General features: G+C 46.1%; 1 protein-coding gene across 1 annotated transcript in view; it reads right to left on the reverse strand.

Moving 5' to 3' along the window:
- The window catches only part of KLHL5 (kelch like family member 5), a 67,915-nt gene that overhangs the window by 34,173 nt on the left and 15,013 nt on the right, over nt 1-18,729 (reverse strand). The window contains exon 3 of the mRNA XM_015418255.1: nt 1,779-1,961. Within this exon, the coding sequence (XP_015273741.1) occupies nt 1,779-1,921 (143 nt within the window). The 5' untranslated portion in view covers nt 1,922-1,961. The remainder of the gene's footprint in view (nt 1-1,778; nt 1,962-18,729) is intronic.

Genomic DNA, 18,729 nt, shown 5'->3' on the forward strand with positions numbered 1-18,729 from the left:
TGACTCCCAAATAAATATGCACAGAATTTCAGTCTTCATGTGTGAAGCTCCCTTGCCCCAAAGCAGGCCCGTAGCTACCGCGGGGCCCACCGGCCCTGGCCCCCTAGCGGTTTTTATGGGACTCTCCCTAGGGTTGCCAAGTCAATATTTCTTACCGGCAGGGGAGCCTCGCTGGGCTCCGGGAGCAGTTTGTCGATGCGTGTGCGCCACCAGCACGTCACCGGAAGTGACACGCGACGTCGATCATGTTGAAGGCGTGGCCCCGATCGTCGGAGGGAAAAGCATAGTTTTCCCTCAGACGATCGAGGCCACACCCCCAACGTGATTGATGTGGTTGCATCACCTCTGGTGACGCAGCCACGCTGCGCTTCGGGGGGCGGAGTTCCCCCTGGGGCCCAATTCCGCGGCGACGGGAATCGGGCCTCCGAAGCGGGGGTTTACCCGCCCCCCACCCCCACTTGGCAGCCCTACCCCTCGCTGAGCCTCAGCTCCCCCTCACCCTGGGCCACCTCACCCAATTGCCTCTCGGCAGGGAGGACGAGGGTAGCACAAGCAGCAGCAGCAAGGTTGGGGAGGGCTGAGAGAGTGGCCTGGGCAGGCAGTGAGTGTTAATGGCATGGGGAAAAGCCTCCATCTCGGGCTTCCACCAGACGCTCGCTGCACTGCCTATCAGCAGCAGGTAAGCCCAGTCAGGCCAGGCAAGGCAAGGCAGCAGGCAGCTGCCTCCTCTGGCCCCGGCCAGGTACACCCGGCTGTGCTCCGGTGTGCCGAGCCTGTGCACGGCACCTCCGTGGCCAGCCCGGCCGCTGCTCACCTCGCCTCTCCCAGCCCTGGGAGGGAGAAGAGGTTGGAGGTCAGGCTGCCCCTGGTGCTGTGCCATGGGAAGAAGAACTGGAGCTCCTCAGGGAAGGAGGGAGCCGGATGCTCTGCAGGGAAGGCCTGCCCTTGCTGGGAGGGGGAGCTGTGGCCGCTGGGCATTACCCCCCCTTGTCCTGGAGCCTGGGGGGGGTGTACAGGGCTGCATTAGGAGTGCTAAGGAGATCTACCAATTAAATCAAAGTTAATTTAATTAGCTTTGATTTAATCGGCTGGTGAGCCCCCTCAAGGCTCCCTCCCCCCAAAATCCCTGGCTACGGGGCTGCCCCAAAGTATGATCAGTACTAACAAACACAACATCAGTGATCAGCTCTTAGGAAGGTGGATGGGAAGAGGAAAGCTGGATAGAATGTGGCCCATTTCTGCTCCTCCCACTTCACTGGTGAACAGGTGATCAGGGCAGGCAAAGCTAATAGCGCTAACCACATCGTGATACATGTGCGGATCAGAGGCATTGTGTATGCAGCTCCATGTCAAATCGGACCCTCTCCTCAAAGCGGACACTGCTTTCCCCATCAGCGATGAAGTCAACCGGTGAGCATAAATCTGTTTCTGAACGGGGGCTGGTTCCTCTAAATCACAGCACCCAACTAAAGAGCAAACAACGGTACAGCTGAATATACGCCAGGCTCTGGTTGTCCTCTGGAAACACTCAAAATACTGATACAGCAGAGGAATAATACTAAGCACAATTAATCACACCTAACACACAACAGAAAACTGAAGATTTATTTCACGTGTGGCATGTGTGCTGACAATTGCTAGAAAAGTCTAACTTGCAAAATCATAATCGCCATATAGGCCCCTTCTAAGTGGATTACTGACCAATGTTTCAAAATTTATTTTAACTGCTGTGATAAACAGACCAATATACTAAGAAGAGCTGCAGTCTGCATCTTTACCTGTGAGCCGGAATTCTGCGATCGGCTGCAACTAATACCACATCGCACAACTGCTTGTGTCTCAGGTAATTTTCCATCTTTTTAAAGGTTTGCTCCGCATGATTGAGTGCCTGGAAAAATTCATCAGATGTACAAGGCTCCATAGTATGACAGGATGACAGAGTCTGGCTGCTATTGGAAGTCCTGTAATGACGACAATATAGATCTACGTTAAACATCTTCATATGCCCATCTTCACACACAAAAATATTTTAACAGGTATCTGCATTATGCACAAAACGGGGAGTTGTATGGTGCCAGTATTTCCCCCCACAGGGTTCATAGCTACTGTGGGGGAATAAGCTTAGACTAGGAAATAGCATGGAGAAAAGGGTTAAAATCAGGGGTCTTGTTGTAGAAAAAGAGCTGCCGGAGCTCATTAGCATAACTCATTAGCATAACTTATTTGCATATGCCACGCCCCCTGACATCACCGGAAGTGACAGAAGGCCACACCCCCTGACATCACTGGAAGTGTGTCAGAAGGCCCGGCTACTTACCCTCCTGCTTCATCCTCATTCCCAAACGGAATGAGGATCGAAGCAGAGGGCGGGGTAAAGAAGGGGGCGGGGCTTCACCACGTGACCGCCCCGCCCCCTAGAGGTTCTCTTCCGGAGCTCCGTACCTGAGAGCTCCCCCCCGACTAGAGCCCTGGTTAAAATATTCCTTTCCCCAATTCTGTTTCCTGATTAACATATCCCAGTCACAGATCTTCTGCATCACACCTGCACTATTATGTGGAGTACTTATAACTCAGACTGAACAATAAAACAAACATTTTTAAAATAGCTCTTGTGCGCCTTTCTTCTCAATGTGATACTATTTTCTTCAACAATAAAAAAATCGATATAGAAGCCAGACGAATCAAATTAAGTGCAGAAGCCAGATGAATTAAATTAAGTGATTAAAGTACAAAACTTCAAAGAGATCTGTATAAACCGGCCCCATAGCCAGGAATTCTTCAGGGGGCGGCGGGGTATGGCACTGCCACTAATTAAATTACATGCATTAAATTGTTTAGAATGTTCCATGCCCTCCAGAAGATTCGCTGGCAGCTTTCTCTCCCCCCCCCCACCTCAAGTTCCTCACCGAGCCTCTCCAACTCCTGATCGCTGATCCCTCCGGGGGCTATTCTACAGATTTCCCCCACACCACCAGTCATCCTTAGGCTGACCTGCAGGCATTTGGGGCTACCCAGGCCGGGAATAGGACAGCAGGTCCTGCACGGATTTCGCTGTACCACCACCTACCCCTCCACCCTCAAACTTCCCAGTGGTCTGGGCTGTGCTTCTGCAGCCATTTGGGGCTACCTTGCCTGGGAGTAGGAGCTTCTTGGCGGGCCGGCATTGCTTAAGCCACGCTGCTGCCAGCTTGAAGCGATTTCGTTCCTACTTCCAGGCCACATGCCTGCTCCTGCTGCCGGGGTAAGGGGTGAGAGGAGGAGGGTTAGAGAGCAATTGCTTCGGGCCAGTGGTGGCCCGAGCAGTACCAGGCCTGCCAAACTGAAGAATGGGGAAACTTGGGGTGGGGGCGCTGCAGATTTGAAAGGAGGCGCAGCCCCATGTGCCCCACTCCTGGCTACAGCCCTGGTACAAATAAGCCCAGATTGGCTGATAGGAGTACGCAAAACGGAAATAACTCTGCAATACCAACAAGGCACTGAAGTACAAGTGCAGTTTTACGAGCTTTAGATATCACCCTGAAGTTGATGACTAGAGTACCATACTAATGGATATTTTGTGCCTGGGAAAGTGGTTAATTGTTCAGCAAAGATGCAATTAATGGCACTGGCATTTATGTGATCATAATTAGGTTTCAGAATTAACAGCCTATTAAAAAGATGTATAGGTGAATGAAAGAAGGAAAGCGGCATTGACCTCTACGCTTACCTTCCTGAGCGGCAGAGCAGCAGGTGGTTCAGACAGACCTGTTACAACCAAGGCTGCCGCCGGTGAGTCAGGACATCTCACCCTTCCAGAGGTCTAGAATACCCCAAACCAATTTGTTACCTGGTGATGGCTCACAATCCTTCTAAGTAAAAATTGCATGATACTTCCAAGTGCCTGGGGAAACAATGTATGTCTTCATCAGCAACTGAACAAAGTCTGAGTCCAGTGGCACCTTTAAGACCGACAAAGTTTAATTCTGGGTATAAGCTTCCGTGTGCATGCAGACTTTGTTCTACTGCTTCAGACCAACATGGCTGACCCCTTGAATCTGTTTTCATCAGCAACTGTTAGTGCTTTTCTTTACAGGCCTGCTTCTCAGTTTGAAACCTCGGCCCGGAATCTAAATACACACCCAGCATCTTGTGCCCAGCAGGGCTTCTGTTTAGTCTCTTGTTCTTAAGAGCAGCCCCTGTAGAGACTGTCAAGCTGTTCCCAAAGCTCAGGGGAACTACACAGACACCCTCCAACACTGAACGGCTCTCAGGGGAAAGAAATGGAAACGCATCACTGGTGTGTGCAGATTTTCCCACATCCAAAATGGCTCTTTCATTCTCAGCTCTGGACTGAAAACTCAATTTGCTTTCCAACAGTTCTGGCAAATTTGTAACTTTTGTGTCCGCACGTAAATGTAGAAATAACTCAATACCTAAGTTTTTGCATTTCTGATACCCACATTTTATTGACGTATGGTCAATACAACCACATGACAGTTGCAGACCTCCTATAAAGCAAAGGTCAAACAAAAGGTCAAGGCCACAAAAGATATTTAAAAACCCAGCTGCTATTAACTGAAGACCATTCTTGTTGACAAACATAATCCCATGCCGTTATTTGCAGAAGAGCCCACTTAGAAGAAGAGATTGGATTTATACCCCACCCTTCACTTGGAGTCTCAGAGCGGCCTACATACTCCTTTCCCTTCTCCTCCCCACAACAGACACCCTGTGAGGTAGGTCGGGCTGAGAGAGCTCTTTCCAGAATTGTCCTTGAGAACAGCTCTGACAGAACTATGGCTTGCCCAAGGTCATCCAGCTGCTGCAAGTGGAGGAGTGGGGAATCAAACCTGGCTCTCTCAGATTAGAGTCCGCACACTTAACCACTACACCAAACTGGCTCTTTTAGCACAAATGACACAACGTTATTTGTTCATTTAATTTGATTTTAAACTGCCCTCCCTGCGAACGGGCTCAAGGCTGTGAACAACATTTTAAATAACTACATCCCAATTAATTAAAAACAATTAAACAGTTGAAATCAGATTACAGTAATTCAGATCAAGATTTCCAGAGGTTGCATAACATACGTTAATTTGTATATTCCTACCCCATAGGGGAAGGAAAAGGAGAGGAGAGGAGGAGCCAACCATGTGAAAAACTGTTGCTGTCCTCAACCACAGGCCTGGTGGAACATCTAGGTCTTGCACACCCTGCAAAACTGAACTAAATCTCGCAGGGCACGGACCTCACTTGGCAGAGAGTTTCACCAGGCCAGTGCCAGGTTTGAAAAAGCCCTGGCTCTGGCTGAGGACAGCTGGATAGTTTTCGGGCCAAGGATCACCAGTAGGTTCTGATCTGTTGAATGCTATGTTCTTCGGGGGACATACCAGGAGAGACGGTCTCTTTCCTCCACAGATATAAAGGATAGTATTGCTGCTATTGTTGCCTCAAAACACATCTGAGTAGATTGCATGCTCCAGCACTGAAGAAGGGGAGGAATTCATAATGCTGACGTGAAGGACACTATGCTCCCCATTTTTGATAGAGTTCAGCTGATTCAGTTAAAAGTCTTGGGGTTACACTGGATCCAACGTCATTACTGAACAGGCAAGTTAATGCAGATGCAAAGAAATTCTTTCCTTCACTTCAGCCTAGCCTGTAAGATGGCCCCTTACCTTGATATGGCTGATATGGCTACCTGGATCCATGACACAGTAACATCAAGACCAGACTACTGTAATGCACTGTACATTGGTCTCCCCTTAAAATCAATGTGGAAACTCCAGTTGGTGCAGGATGCTGTGGTTCGACTAGGAGCTAGGTGGAGTGTGCATATTTCTCTTATTCTGCCATCACTCCATTGGCCACCCATTAACTAAGGGGTTCAATTTAAGACAATGGCCATCCCATACACAGTCCTTCAAGGGCTTGGCCCCTCATATCTCCAGGACCGCCTCTCGCCCTGTGCTCTGCCATGACAGCTAAGCTCACCTGAGCAGGCCCTTCTTCAGGTGCCAACCTGCACATGGGCAAAATCAAGAACAGCCCAAATATGTGCTTCCTCCCGCTGTTGCCCCCACCTTATGGAATGGCCGCCCTGAGGGAATCAGGAAGGCCCCCAACTCTCCTGGCTTTCTGCAGACTATGCAAAACTGAATTATTCAAGAGGGTTTTTCTACCAGATAACAGGGTTGCACTGTATGAAATAGTTTACAACGTTACTGAAGGATCCTACTATGTAATTTTGCAAAAAAATTCTTTCCTTCACTTCAGCCTAACCGGTGTAATTTTGCACCGGTTGATGAAGTTAATACTTATGCTTTGCTTCGGTTATGTTTTTGGATGTCTGGGGGGGTTCCAGACTTCTACAATCCTAATCCTAATTAATTGTTTATTGAATGTCCCATTCTATTTATTTGACTGACTCACGCTGAGTCATCTGCCTTGAATCCCAGTGAGAAAGGTGGACTATAAATAAATAAATTAATTAATTAAATGAAATAAGGCAAAACAGAAAATTAAGGGAAATGAGCCACTACTGGAAAAAGAAATTAGCCTTGCTGGAGTTCATAATTCTCAATAAGATGGCTGTGCTGCAGCAGAAGGCAAATCTACCGTAGTAATACAATTGGAAAGGGACACAACTACATTGAACCCATGAAGCTGCCTTATACTGAATCAGACCATTGGTCCAACAAGGTCAGTACTGGCAGCAGCTCTCCAGGACCTTTGGCAGAGGTCTTTCACATCACCTATTACCTGGAGATGCCATGGACTGAATCAGGGACCTTCTGCAAGGCAAGCAGATCCTCTGCCACTAACCACGGCCCCTCCCAAGTTACTTGTCTCCAATAATGCTCCAAGTACTACATCAAGAGATAATACATATGGCAACTCTACTGCTTCCAATACTCACTATTACAATGGACATGCTTGGGGGAAGGGGGAGAAGAAAATTGCATTTTTTCCCAGGGAAACTATGGTGTTGTCATATGACTTTATGATGTAGGAAGCCTACCAGCAGAGACCCACCCAACTATCGAATGCTGGTGATTCTGGAAATAGTGGCAGTGTGGAAAACCATCCTTCCTGAAATGTCTAGTACAAAGATAAAGGGATGACACTGCACATGGGGTCTCTAAAAGTGGCCTGGAAGGTTATTCTCACCAATTACATGACTTGTTGTTTTTACACTATGTATTTTTGTTATTCTCACCCTGCTCAACAGACCCCTAAAAGAGGCTCACAAAATCTCCAAAATAAAATGCCCACTATAGTGACATTCGCCCTCACAATCCCACAATTTTAAAGTACTGTACAAAGCTATACCATGTTTACCCCAATTAAAGGAGAAATAAAACCTGTGTTTTAATAAAACAGCAGAATGTTATAAGCATAAACTGGGGTTTTTGAAGGAATTAATGTTATATTAAAAAATTGTACTGTAAAAAATTATACTTTACAAAGCTATACCATGTTTACCCCAATTAAAGGAGAAATAAAACCTGTGTTTTAATAAAATAGCAGAATGTTATAAGCATAAACTGGGGTTTTTGAAGGAATTAATGTCACATTAAAAAATTGTAATGAAATCACGATTTGCTAGGAAGTTGCTTTTCTACCACGGATTGCTTCCATGTTTATCAACATAGCAGATTACAGAAGTCTATGTGAGTATACAGGTCATGTAGCTATTTTACAGAAGTCTATGTGAGTATACAGGTCATGTAGCTATTGTTTTTTGAATGAACACTTAACAGCATTTTCTCTTTCAAACAACTTTGCTTACATGAACACTACTGTCTATCAGCTACAGTGGCTGCTGAACAAAGGTTGAGCCCACTGGCATCTCTAAGACCAGCAAAGTTTTATTCAAGGTATAAGCTTTCATGTGCACGCACACTTCCTCAGATACAATGAAATGGAAATTCCCAGTCCATATATATAAGTAGAGGGTGAGAGCAGTAAATTAATATACAGCATAATGAAGATGTTTAACCGATACAAGAACCAAATAAGAATAACAAGCTTAGTTTATATGGTTACCATTTGTTTGGGTTTAATTCCGGGGGGTGGGGGGACGACACATAGTGAAGGAAACAAATATGTCAAAATTGGAGACTGATGGCCAGATGTATCCTTAATTGTGGAATGCTGAGAATAACTGAGACCATGCCATTACGCTCCATCTGCTTCCTCTCAAGCATGGAGGTAACTAACAGCCTCTTCTTTGAAGTGGGGCAATTGGCTGTGTAGAGTTATCTCCCTTGTCCCCAGACCAGAGAAATACATTCCAATCTACCATTCCAAATTATATTACATTACATTATATATCGCTCCTTCCCGAAGGCTCGGAGCGGTTTACAGAGACCTTTAAACATCCTAACTAGGGCCACAATGCAAGGGGAAGGTGAATGCCTACCAGGCACCCGAACAGCAGGGATTTTTCTTTGTTGTTGCTTTCTCCGATCTTCTTCTTTTCCATTCAATGGCGGTTCTTTCTTGTTTCACGGCGACGGCGTCTCGGCGGGGATCCTCTTCCACAGCGGCCCCTTCTGGAGAAGCTCCCACGGCGCGCGACTCTGCGACGGCTACAGCAGCTGGTCTCCGTCCCATTGGTTCCGACCACGCACGCCGTCACGTCGCCGCACCTCCTGGGCTAATCTCCATCTGGATCGTTCACTGCTCCACCGCTGGGCTGCCGCCATGTTCGCCGGATCGCCCTTGTTGCTCGCTGCCTCCGCTCAGCCATCGCTCAGCCACCGCCACTGCTTCACCAATCCACTGGAAGGAGGGTGCCCGCCCTGCCCCTAGGAGCAGGTATCCATTTATCTACTTGCTTAAGGCTTTCAAACCGCTGGGTGGGCGGTTCTATATTACGCTCTACTATTAATTACATTACATTACAATCTAGTAATCTATTATTCCAAATAAGAAATAAAATAAAATAAAGAGGACCTATGGCCCTCTGGGGGATTGGTGAGAATACAGGTGTAATTTACGGGCTGAATGAGCTTAACATATGTAGTGAGAAAAGAAACCAATAACCCTGTTAAGTCCTGGGAATTCCATTGTTCTAAGTGTTGTAATAACTTGCAACTCAGCAATTTCCCTTTTTAGTCTATAAACCACTCGCTCCAGTGTTAGAAACTGTCTGCAGAAAGAAGTCTGGTCAGTTTCCAGGACAATCTTGGATGTCTTAAGGAAACATTTTCCCACACTCATCAACTAGAACACTGCAAACCAAATTCTATAGGAATCCTCAGAAGAAATTAAATGTAAACACCAATTAGATTAACACAGATACATAGTGTTTTTGCTTATATTTATCTTTCACCATTCATACATTCTAAAATACTTTTTCTTAATTCTATGAAAATAAATGCAGTTTTTACTCTTGGATGAGTGATGGAAAGACTAGATTTTTCTATGAAGGAAAAGAGTTAGAATAATTCCTCTTTGTAAATCACATTCTTAAAAGAGATGCATGAGATATGTATATTAATTTCTTCCATTAGTGAATGCATCTAGTGAGGAAAAGGCACAGAATGTAGTCACAGACTCAGATAACGTTATATTGACATTTTAAAAGGTTACTTTCCCCTCCATTCTCACGGGGTTTCGATAGCCTTCAACGTCAGAACAGATTTACAGTGCAGCAAGCTGTGTGTTTACAAGAAGCCTCTAAATCTCAAGTTCTCTTTTACTGAAAACAAAAGGATAGACCTAAGGGGAGAAAGCGGGGAGAAAGGAGCTAGCCAGACTTGCATGCCCTGGCTATCTCAAATCCAAAAGTCAGGAGATGCTGGTAGAGCACAACCTGAGGTTCCCAGGGCTAGGCACCCTGCACATGGAGTCTCGCTGTAGTATGCTTGAATGTATTTGTGTGCTTGCGCATGCAAAGGCATCCATACCCTGGGTTGGATCCAGCCAGCCTTTTCACTTTGTTAGTACAGCCTCTGTCCCACACTTTCCCATGTATTTTAAACATTGTCTTTTTTGTTTTCAAGCCTCAGGTCACCTTTAACACTGCTCCCCAGGACATCGAAATTGCCACTCTTCACTATTTAGCACTCCGGATGAACACCTCTATATATAAAAAAAAGAGAATTTTTCTCCGCAGAATTCATTCAATACCTTCAGAACAAGTTGCGCTGTAATGGTACATTCTCTTTGAACAAAACACTGAACAGATGTTGCTGTAAACACTAACATTCACTGCCATCCACGGCAGCTTGAGGTGGAGATTTATTCCTGTCACCTTCATTAATTATTTACCCCACTGAGTGTGCCACTACATGCATTCTTTAAAAAAAAATGTTCTTTGACAGAAACATTTTAGATTTGAAACAGACCTTCCACTTTCACGCTCCCCCCCCCACAATTAAAATAAAAGCAAAGTGAGAAGAATCAAACACTACTGCGTACCTCCCAACCCACCTCTTCTTACTCAACAAAGTCTTCTATGTACAAAAAGAATTAAAGCCAATCGATTTCATTAATTTCTGTCAATAATACTCAATAACAATAACACTCAACACTGCAAAGTGCACAAGTGCAGAGCAATTTAGAGGAAGTCCATTTGCTAACTAGATTTTAGAGCTAGGAAGGTCAAATCAAATATATTTGAAGGGAAGAGCGCATCGTCAGGTAATGAAGAATGTAAAAAGGAAATTGACCTTCCTCTAAAAGCTAAGGACAAAACGTCTTCTGCAATGAAATCCCACAGCTGCACGTTTGAAAACACTTTTTAAAATAAAAACCAAACGCCTAAAATCTTTAGTTATCCTTGCTTTGGAGCAAAATGTGATTTGGGATGCATGACAAAGGCAGCACCAGCTACACATTCTGTATATTATGATGCTCAACCTCATCTCAGCTATGCAGGTTCTAACAAATCTTACATTTGACTCCTGTTCAGCTTCCCATCCGAAACAACATAACCATAAAAATGGGTCAAAGTTAATACATTAAAATGTATGACATACCTACAGACTATAAGTAAAAGAGCTGAGTGTTCCCTTCTAGTTCTATTACCTTTTCTCCCCAGACTCTAGAAGATGAATTTGCTTTCTGTAGCAACTATCTTTTCATCTCCTTTAGAAATCATTCTGATACAGGTTAGAAACACAGGTAAAAGCTACGTTTTAAAGCTGCACATATATGCTACTAATAGTTTACGTATTTCACAGTATTTTTTACAGCATGGCAATGGAAGATGTATTTTTACACCCCAATTACACCCCCTTCAAGTCACAACCAATTTCTTACAATAGAAAAGTAACAACCTGCATGAACTGCTGTCGGATACATTTTCCTCTTCACTTGCTCCATCATCAGCTTCTGGTCTATCGAGCCAATGCGCACCTCCGCAGTCCTCCGTGGTGAACTCACATGTAGGCACTTCAGAACTAGATGCCATTGGCCAAGAAGGTGAATTCTGGAAACCCTGTTGGCTGGACCTTTGGAAGCCAATTGATGCCAAAGGCAGGGGTAAGTTCCCTGGATCCAAAAACTTTATCCCATCAGTAGTAGCATCACGCCCTGTGTTCCAGAAGTCTCCTGACTGGCAGTCAGCACTAGGGTTAGGAGTCGGTTGCTGGTGACCGAACCACCTCCATCTGATTTTTAAAATCTGCTTCACGTCGAACTCTTTACGAGAGCCAGACATCTTCAGCGAGAGCAAGTTATTGCCTAGGCAACAGGGCAAGCAGCAGCACACATAAAGAAGATTTGTGCACCCAACCAGCACAAGAGAAACACATGGTCTGCCTGTTTACGGCCAGCTGAGTTTGGGGAGGAAAGATGATCACATTCAAATGCAGGTAGAAAACCCTCTAACCTATCAGCGGGGATAGCTCAAAAATGGCAAAAGAGAAAAGGCTGAATTGTCACTTCGCTCAGAAAGAACACTGACGAGCTACATCAAAGCCACCAATACATTCTCTCTCGCTTTCCTCCTCTTACCGTTAAAGTTCGAACAGCGCTGACTGCATTTATTAGAGTACTTTCTGAGGCTGACCACAACTCCCCCCCCCAAACCACTAATGACAAGGAATGCAACTCCTATGCTGCGTCTCACGATATGCTGTTTATCCTGTTAACTCTTTCCTTTACAAAGGGAGGGGAGGAAGGACACACCCACCCGCCATCATGATTTTTAAAAGCCATCAAAATACTCAAAGGAAGATTTCAGAACAGGGGCAAGCTAAGTGTTAGGAGAGTTTCTATTTTTACTTTCTATATCAAACAATATTTATATGCAATGTTTAAAAATGACAACGGGCAGGAAAAACATCTCTGCTATCAGTGTTTTGAAGTCCTTCTTATATTTAATTTTGTTTTTATGGCACTCCTTCGGGAAACTCCCAAGCGGTCTCCTTATGTGGACAATGCCAGGCCATATTTTTTTTGAGGGGCAAAGGAGCTTTCAGAGTAGACCTGCTTCTCAGGTTGGGCCACTTTCACCTCTTACGGCCCTTGTTGTATGGCTTCAAAAACTCGCTAAATTTGTTTGACCAGACATGGCAATGGGGCAACAGAAACATGCGTGCATACGCAATGGAGGGAGGGAAGGCGGCATGGTATGGCCTGATCTCATTAGAAGCTAAGGGCTGGTATTTGGATGGGAGACCAGCAAGGAAGACTGCAGAGGAAGGCAATGGCAACCGGACAACACTTTACGCACACACGCAGTATGGGAAGTGAAGCCTCTCTCCAGCTTGTTTCATAAGAACATAAGAGATTTTTTTTTTTTAATCTTATTTTATTTATCTTTGGATTTATATCCCGCCCTACCCCGAAGGATCAGGCCAATGGCCCATCTAGTCCAACACTCTGTGTCACACAGTGGCCAAAAATACCAGGTGCCATCAGGAGGTCCAGCAGTGGGGCCAGGACACTAGAAGTCCTCCCACTGTGCCCCCCCCCCAAGCACCAAGAATACAGTGCATCACCTGCCCCAGCCTGTGAGTTCCTATCTATACCTTCTGGCTAATAGCCACTGATGGACCTCTGCTCCATACGTTTATCCAGTTCCCTCTTGAAGCTGTCCATGCTTGCAGCCGCCGCCACCTCCTGTGTCAGTGAATTCCATGTGTTAATCACTCTTTGGGTGATTAACTATTAAAAACAACGCACGTCATAACCCAGACCTGCTTAGTATTAACAGATATATGCCTCAATTGATAAAGCTAGCACTAATTTGTTTCTTTTGCACTATCTCATAAGAAGTCTTGTAAGTTGCCGCTTGCCTATAGTGAGTAATAACCGCCTGCAGGAAGGGCCCGTCTTAAACACAGAGCATCCATCCCAGACGTCCATGCTGGGTGTCCTACCACCCTGTGGCCGGCTGCCCCAGTCACTACCCTAAAGTCCCTGCTGCATGAAGTCGCCACTGATTCCCCACATTGCTTACGCTCAGACAGTGCAGGAATATAGAGATCAGCTGTATATGGCAGTGGGGGGCCCCATCCTACAGCTGATCCCCCACAATGCCGAAGTTCCGGGGCCCTCCTCGAGGTCAAGGTAGGAAACTTTCTTTAAAAATAGCTTGTTCTTATACTGTTGCATGGTTTTAATTGCAAGCTGCCTTGAGCAGGATTCTGAGGAGGCAGACAGAAATATTCTAAATAAAATAAAAATAAATGTATACATAGTAAATACATAAATAAACTAGAAGACACTGGTTTCTCCTCCTCCTCTTGGTTACGGTTTGCCACAATGAATTACATTGTGGGTAGACAGGCTTTTAACTTTTTGACTAGGACAGCAGCTTTTGTAGACTAATCTGCAAGGCTCTGTTATACATCTTGGAAACCGTAATACATAGAAAGTAACTGACAAGTTTGCAAACAGCAAATTTTCAGCTGAGTATGATATCTGATTTTAAACATTTATTTGACACTGCCACAGCAACACTGATCTTTTATTCCATTATCAAGGGCTTGTTGTCTTTCCCATTCCTTACTGCAGTTTTCACACTGCACTTGCTCGCTTAAAACCACAGAGCAGGAGATGGTCGGACAATTTACAATAAATTGTGATGAAATTAACAGTGGAGGAGGAGGATGAGGATTGGATTTATACCCCGCCCTTCACTACCCAAAGGTGTCTCAGAGCGGCTTACAAACTCCTTTCCCTTCCCCACCCCACAACAGACACCCTGTGAGCAATGCTCCCACTAAGCTGTGCAGGCTTGTGAGCAAAAATTCTACTTTGTTAACTACTGGCATTAAAGTTGCAAGCGAGCGCTTTGGCTGCTGCATAGATTAGTTTGCTCTGGAGCCCTCCTTCCTGAGCTAAGACAAAATGGGTGAGCCGGAGGCTAAAAAACTGTGAGCTAGCTCACGCTAACTCAGCTTAGAGGGAACACTGCCTGTGAGGTAGGTGGGGCTGAGAGAGCTCTTGACAGAAACTGCTCTTTTTCAAGAACAGCTCTTATCAGAGCTACGGCTTGCCCAAGGTCATCCAGCCAGGTGCAAGTGGAGGAGTGGGGAATCAAACCCGGTTCTCCCAGATTAGAGTCCGCGCACTTAACCTCTACACCAAACTGGCTCTACAAACTGGCTTAACCACTACACCAAACAGTGGAATCCTAAAGAGAGTTACGGTTTTCTAAGCCCACTGACTTCAGCGCACTGCAAGTCTTCTCAGGACTTTCAAGACAAGAGATGCTTTGGGGATGGTTTGTTTTACAGCAATTGCCGTGCTGGGAAGCCAGGTATTCACAGAAGGAAACAACATTCCACTCTTGAGCAAGGTGACTGAATGGGCAGTGGCTGGACAACTCCAAGCTTTCCGAGATGAGGCAAATGGCTTGGATAACTTCCACTCTGGGATTAGGCCGAGTTATGTGACTGGTTATGTGACTTGGTCGCCCTGGGGGATGACTTGCACCAGGAGATGGACAGAGGGAGCACGACTCTGTTGATTCTCCTGGACCTCTGAGGCTTTTGATACCATCAAGGTATCCTTTTCGGGCCACCTACCAGGACTGGGATTGGGAGGCACTGTTCTGGGGAGGGGGGGGGTTCTGGTCCTTACTGGAGGGTAGTTCTCAGAAGGTGGTGCTGGGGGACTGCAGCTCAGCCCTATGGCACTTGGCCTACGGGGTCGTGCAAGATTCCATCTTGGTCCCCTATGCAGCCAGTTTGGTGTAGTGGTTAAGTGTGCGGACTCTAATCTGGGAGAACCGGGTTTGATTCCCCACTCCTCCACTTGCACCTGCTGATGTGACCTTGGGTCAGTCACAAGCTCTGGCACAGCTGTCCTTGAAAAAGAGCAGTTTGTGTCAGAGTTCTCTCAGCCCCACCCACCTCACAGGGTGTCTGTTGTGGGGAGGGGAAGGGAAAGGAGTTTGTAAGCCGCTCTGAGACTCCAAGTGAAGGGCGGGGTATAAATCCAATCTCTTCTTCTTCTTCTTCTTCTCTTCTTTAACATCTACATGAAACCACTGGGTGAGGTCATCCAAGGATCTGGGCTGTCACCAATATAAAGAGGCCACAGAGCTCCATCTCGCTCTTCCAGCTCATCCCAAGCGGCCTACAGAAGCTCTTAACCAGAGTCCGGAGGTTGTTTTGGAGTAGACGCAGGCTAATAAACTGAAGCTTAATCCCAACAAGACAGAATTGCGACTGGTGGGCAGGTCTGACCTGGGATCTGAGGTGTCACTTGTTCTGGATGGGGCTGCACTGTCCTTGAAGGAACAGATCCAGAGTCCAGGGTTGCTCTTGGACCCAGGCCTGCTGTTTGATAAGCGGGTGGCAGCTGTGGGCAGGAGTGCCTTTTACCAGCTTTGACTGGTTAGCCAGCTGCAGCCTTTCCTTGGCAGAAAAGACCTGGCCACTGTGGTGCACGCCGTGGTTAGATCTAGACAGGAGTCGTTTCGTAGAAAAAGAGCTAGGGGAACTCATTAGCATAACTCATAAGCATATGCCACTCCCCCTGACATCACTGGAAGTGTGTCATAAGGCCACACACCCCGCCCCCAATGGTCCCGGCCGCCGCCGCCGGCCTTGCATGAGGGGCCCGGCGGTGGACCTGCAAGGCCGGTGGGAGTTCAAGGAAGCCCCGCGAAGGCCCTCCCTGGCCCCAGGCAGGCAGGGGTGGGGAGAGGCAGGGAGGAAGCAACTTACCCTCGCTCTTCTCCTGCCTCCTCCTGGCTGAATGAGGGCCGGAAGCGGGGTGGCCGGAAACAGGGGGCGGGGCTTCGTCATGTGCCCCACCGCCCCGTACCTCACCCGGGGGAACTGCGATCCCCCGCGTTCCCCCCCGAAATGACCTCTGGATCTAGACTAGATTACTGCTATGCACTCTATGTAGGGCTGCCCTTGAGAAATGTTTGGAAACCTCAACTGCTACAGAATACTGCAGCCAGAATGTTGACTGGAGTGGGTCATAGGGACCGCATCAATCCAGTCTTGGCCCATCTGCACTGGCTCCCAATTTGTTTCTGGGCACAGTTCAAGACTGGGCACAGTCTTTACCTTCAAAGCCCTGTATTGTTTGGGACCAACATACTTGAAGGACTGCCTAATCCCTTATGAACCTGCCAGAGCACTATGGTCATCTTTGAAGGCCCTGCTTCGGGTGCCCTCATTTTCTGAAATCAGGCAGGCAGCAACCTGGGAAAGGGCCTTCTTAGTTATGGCACCAAAGCTCTCATTTGTCCCCTTCTGTTGCCATCTTCCACCAGCGGGTGAAGACTTTTTTTGCTTCATCTGGCATTCCTTCAATGATTCCTCCTTTCTAACAAATGTTTTAATTGTTTTTATATGTATTTTAACTCTGTTTTTAATTGTTCTAATGATGTGTTGGGGAGGGTTGATTTTAATGGTTTTAAAATGTGATCTCATCATGTATGTTTTAATTTATTACCTGCCTTGATGGCCCTTGTGATGTCAGAAAGTAGGGATACAGATTTTATAAATAAATAATAAAAAGGAAAGAAAAATTGGGGGGGGGAATCTGCCAATATTACAATGGCCCTTCCAACAATTGCATAATGCAACAATAGCCCGAGCGTGAGGTAAAGGGCATGAAATGAAAGACCAACTAGCAGCACTTGTGAAAGTACAAAGCCTGAGAGGATGCCAAGGAGAGTCTTGTGACGTATTCAGGGACACTGAATGCATGCAAGAACGACAGTGCTGTCAACACCCCTTACTGATCTCTAAAGTCCTGACCGCTAGGGCAAGCATGAAAATTCGACCTTTTTACAGGTAGAGCAGAAGAACACATTTCATCTTTGTGTACCTCTTCTGCTTGAATCAGCAATTACACTGGAGTGTAGACGCTTTCTGTCTCAATCCAAAACTGGCAACTGTACACCATGTCATCCACGATAGCCAATCCAGTTTATCTTGGACAGGAGGGCTTCAAGGTCCTTTGGTGCATCTTCACTATGTCACCAAAGCCATAGCTGGCCCGGGTATCCAGCACCCCCCACCCTCATGTCAGCTAGCTCTCAGTTGGCTCCTGCTTTTCTTCTCCATCTGTACTGACTCAATCCTCATGTTGCTATATACATTTACCGCTCTCATTTTGCAAGCACAGATACTCTCACTAAAGCACTAAAACGTTATTTATATCTTCTGAACTTGCTATAACAACCCTGTCATTTACAAAGTTTTAGACTGTGTAACTGCACTAGAGATTAGAACAGATAACCAAGATTCAACAACCCCAATGTGTTTCAGTCAGACGTAAGTAGAATTTGTTTTCCTTTCTGAAGGTTTATTCCCTTTATATTTGTTTCAAAGTAAGTGGAATTTCTGAAACAGAATATTGGTTTTATCAACATTAATTTTACATGGACTGAAAGCAGGGATTTCCCATGTTGCACTGGGCTTCTAAAGGCAGCAGGCTAAATTGATTAAATTAGAGCTGCCAACTGAGTGCTCTACTTTTGCTCAGAGCATGCTGTTTCGAGAGATAAGACAGCAGAATAACTTGCAATGTAATTAATCATCATTTCTTCACATATGCAACTCCTGAATTATAATCAGTCTGGAAAAAAGGGTCTGCATCAAAACAGACTTCTGGATTTTAGAGAAGGCACAGAATCCAGTGATAAAACTCACATGATCAAGGTGGCATATTTTAGAGAACCCAGGACCCATTCAGCCCGGCAGAACATGTTGAATGGCTCCCATGCTAGCACCAGGACCTGACACTACCATAAAACTGACATAAACTACATAGATTAATATGGCAGCAGTACTGACCTGAGAACACAGATTCACAAGATCTTTTTATCATGCACCCAAATATCAATTATGGGAACAAACCCTGAGTGTAAGCCATCGAATCAACAACTGCAGTCAATAGGGGTATGCATTTGGATCTACCAGAGTGGAAAATATACACAAAAAAATCGTTAACGGTATTTTTCAGGTATATTTTGGCTTCCCAAATGTATTCGGGTTTTCTCAGGAAAACTGGGGGGGGGGGAATCCCAGATATAGTCCAGAATTTCGGATCGATCGGAAAACAGTAGAGAGGCGGGAGCAGACAACTCCCGCCTCTCAGCTGTTTGTTTGACACGCTTATGCAATCCCTTTAAACATTAAAGGGGCTGCGGAGGTCAGCCTGAGGGTCAGCCAGAGTGGCAGGGAGTGGAGAGCTCCCCTCCACCTTGGCTGTGGCTGGCTTCTCTTGCAGCCTGGTTTAAACTGAGCTGTAAGAGAAGCTAACCCAAGATAAGTTGGGTCAGTGGGGAGTTGAGAGCACCCCGCCGACCCTGCT

Source organism: Gekko japonicus, unplaced genomic scaffold, assembly GCF_001447785.1.
Source record: "Gekko japonicus isolate JY-2015 unplaced genomic scaffold, Gekko_japonicus_V1.1 scaffold55, whole genome shotgun sequence".
In the NCBI taxonomy this organism is placed as follows: domain Eukaryota; kingdom Metazoa; phylum Chordata; class Lepidosauria; order Squamata; family Gekkonidae; genus Gekko; species Gekko japonicus.